The 2,515-nt window shown below is 54.0% G+C and overlaps 2 protein-coding genes across 2 annotated transcripts; both read right to left on the bottom strand.

Moving 5' to 3' along the window:
- Positions 1–1,121, bottom strand: ASPGLDRAFT_45643 (40S ribosomal protein eS7). The gene is made up of 3 exons (XM_022546295.1): positions 898–1,121; positions 588–670; positions 1–510 (listed from the first exon to the last, which is right to left on the bottom strand). The coding sequence occupies exons 1-3, from the start codon at positions 1,051–1,053 to the stop codon at positions 144–146; spliced, it is 606 nt and encodes a 201-aa protein (XP_022402347.1). The 5' UTR covers positions 1,054–1,121; the 3' UTR covers positions 1–143.
- Positions 1,122–1,528: 407 nt separating this feature from the next.
- ASPGLDRAFT_123341 (Rab family GTPase) lies at positions 1,529–2,515 on the bottom strand (the record flags this gene model as incomplete). Its single annotated transcript, XM_022540390.1, has 3 exons — positions 1,529–2,157; positions 2,282–2,345; positions 2,432–2,515. The coding sequence occupies 3 exons, from the start codon at positions 2,513–2,515 to the stop codon at positions 1,529–1,531; spliced, it is 777 nt and encodes a 258-aa protein (XP_022402346.1).

Genomic DNA, 2,515 nt, shown 5'->3' with positions numbered 1-2,515 from the left:
CTAATCGACGAAACCCCTCAGCTCCTTCATTCCAAACCCAGATAGAAAAGAGATATAGAATTGGCTGTCCTCAAATGCAAAAAAAAACATTTTCAATTTTCATAAACCCTTGTTTTTTTTTAAATTTGCGACATGTACCAAATCTAGTAGTCAGCGGGGCCGCTCTGGGGGAACTCGAAGACAACGGCACGGCCGGTCAGTCTGCGGTAGACCTCGCCGTAGGCATCGAGTCTGTGGTCAACACCACCGCGCTCCTTCTCGTCGAGAACAACCTTGATGGTCTTGCTGCCGTCCTCCTTGGTGCGGATGCGCTTGCCAACGATCTCGACGGGGTAGACGAGGTCAGTGAGGATGGAGTCGTGGACAGCGGTCAGAGTGCGGGAACGGGGACGCTTCTGGGTCTGGTTGGTGCGCGAGTTGACGGAGCGCTTGGGGCGGGAGAGGATGCGGCGCTGAGCGATGAAGAGGACGTGGCGGTCGGAGAACTTCTTCTCGAGCTCACGGGTGAGGCTGTTAACGTGTTCTTGTCAGTTTTCTTGTCGTTCCTTTTGCAATTTCACTTTGCTTGCGCTGTAGGTGTATCGTACCGCTGCTGGATCTTGTGGAAGCCCTGGAGAAGAGGGACAGGGACGAAGATGAGGATTGCCTTCTTGCCGTGGCCGACCTCGACCTGTAATCAAGTCAGTCAGACACTGTCCGCATGCCATGCTCGATGCTCAAATCCAATCCATCTCTTCGATTCCATTTGAACGCAATTGACCATCCATCCACCACACAAGCCAGAATGCTTTTGTCCCAGAAATTTCCCAATCCAAATTCAACATCCCCAACCAACGCGCAAAATATCCCCATCCCCACATAGAATTCTGGCAAGTATGCAAAGCGTAAAAGTCTTACCTCACGGGCAGAGACAAACTGCAAAGGCCGAAGGGTAGCCTTCAGGTCCTGTGTGTTGCTCTCCAAGTCGAAGAGAGCGCCGGCGATCGCAGTCTCCAGCTCGGAGGGGTTCTGCCTCGACGGCGAGTTGAGGGCGATCTTGTTGATAGCAGCCATTTTTGCAGTCGTCGGTCGAGGAGGGACGGAGAAGACGGGCTGCTGCTTCCTTTATTCTGCGGTCGGTCGGGAGAAGGATTGAGTAGTAACAAGACGGCCTGTCCCAATTTGCGGTGGTTTGCCCGTGTGGGATCCGAATTGCGGCGCTCTCGCTTAGCCCTCACGCTTGGCCGTTTCCGGTTAGCGCGGTATGTCCGATTAGGGGAAGGCTTGTCCCGTGACTTGTCTGCCCTCGTGCTTTTTAATTGGCCAGCCATCTTTACTACTTTCCAACGAATTCAGTAGAATGTATTAAAATACCTTTACGCTCTAGAAATAATAAACACGCTGCAGAAGTAAAACTATACTCGGGTACTCAAACACCTCCAGACACTGTAGCCCAGGCCAGAGCTATAACAACAATGAGATCCCGTCGAATCATCAAATGGATATACCGCAATCTAGAAGCAAAACAGAACACGAAACATCAAACAGTTTAGCACGCGCAGCCTTCCTTGGGCGTCGCAGCAGCCCGTTCACCCAAGTTCACTCTCGTGTCCTCAGCCGGACGTCCGCCACCCAAGGTAGTCTGGCCAGTACCGGCGCCCCGTCCAGTCTTCAAACTACTCTCCGGAATCGCATTGGCAATCGCCGTGAAAACCTCAGCCACATTGACACCGGTCTTGGCACTGGTCTCAAAGAACAGCAGACCCTCTTCCTCCGCATAAGCATTGGCCTCCTGAGTCGACACTTTGCGGGCATCACCGGGGGTAGCCTCCTCAGCCTGGTTCTCGTCGCTAGCGTCGCTAGTCGCTTCATCCTCACCACCTTCGGCCGGAGTCGACTCGCCAGCGGCCTCGTAGCTACCGTCATTTGTCAGGTCGAACTTGTTACCGACAAGGGCGATGACGATCCCGGGGCTAGCTTGCCGCTGGAGTTCGGCGACCCAGTGCTTGGCCTTGGTAAGCGACGAAGGCTTGGTCATGTCGTAGACAACAAGCGCCGCCTGTGCGTTACGGTAGTACATAGGCGCCAACGAGGCGAATCGCTCTTGACCGGCGGTATCCCAGATCTCGAACTTGATCGTGCGGGTGGGGAGGGAGCATTTCTGGGTAAGGAAGGCAGCTGGTCAAAGCACAGGCAATGTTAGCTGGCGCTCGGAACATTACTTCATCTCATGGATCCGCCAGAGCAGTGGGCATGAACATCATTTGCGCAAGGGGGGGGGGGGGGGGAGAATCTTGGGTACCTCCTATGGTCGGCTCTTTGTTCTCCTGGAAGTCATTGTTGACGAATCGCAGAACCAGCGAGGACTATTCCAAGTTAGGTTGTTCCCGTGCGTTAGCCCGTCTGTCACGCATGTACAACCCGAAAGCACAGAGGAAGGGCAATACAATACCTTTCCAACAGCCGCTTCTCCGAGAAGCACCAGCTTGACGCTACTGCTAGGCTTCGGGGTATTTGCGCTCGTGGGTTCAGACAT

Source organism: Aspergillus glaucus (genome assembly GCF_001890805.1).
Source record: "Aspergillus glaucus CBS 516.65 unplaced genomic scaffold ASPGLscaffold_7, whole genome shotgun sequence".
Taxonomy (NCBI): Eukaryota; Fungi; Ascomycota; class Eurotiomycetes; order Eurotiales; family Aspergillaceae; genus Aspergillus; species Aspergillus glaucus.
This window is presented reverse-complemented; position numbering and strand designations above follow the sequence as displayed.

Bases quoted from the DNA above. Each gene is read 5' to 3' on its own strand.
- ASPGLDRAFT_45643 (XM_022546295.1), bottom strand. From the start codon at position 1,053: ATGGCTGCTATCAACAAGATCGCCCTCAACTCGCCGTCGAGGCAGAAC. The intron at 671-897 runs GTAAGACTTTTA...ACTTGATTACAG, and splicing joins AGTTTGTCTCTGCCCGTGAG to GTCGAGGTCGGCCACGGCAA. The intron at 511-587 runs GTACGATACACC...ACACGTTAACAG, and splicing joins TTCCACAAGATCCAGCAGCG to CCTCACCCGTGAGCTCGAGA.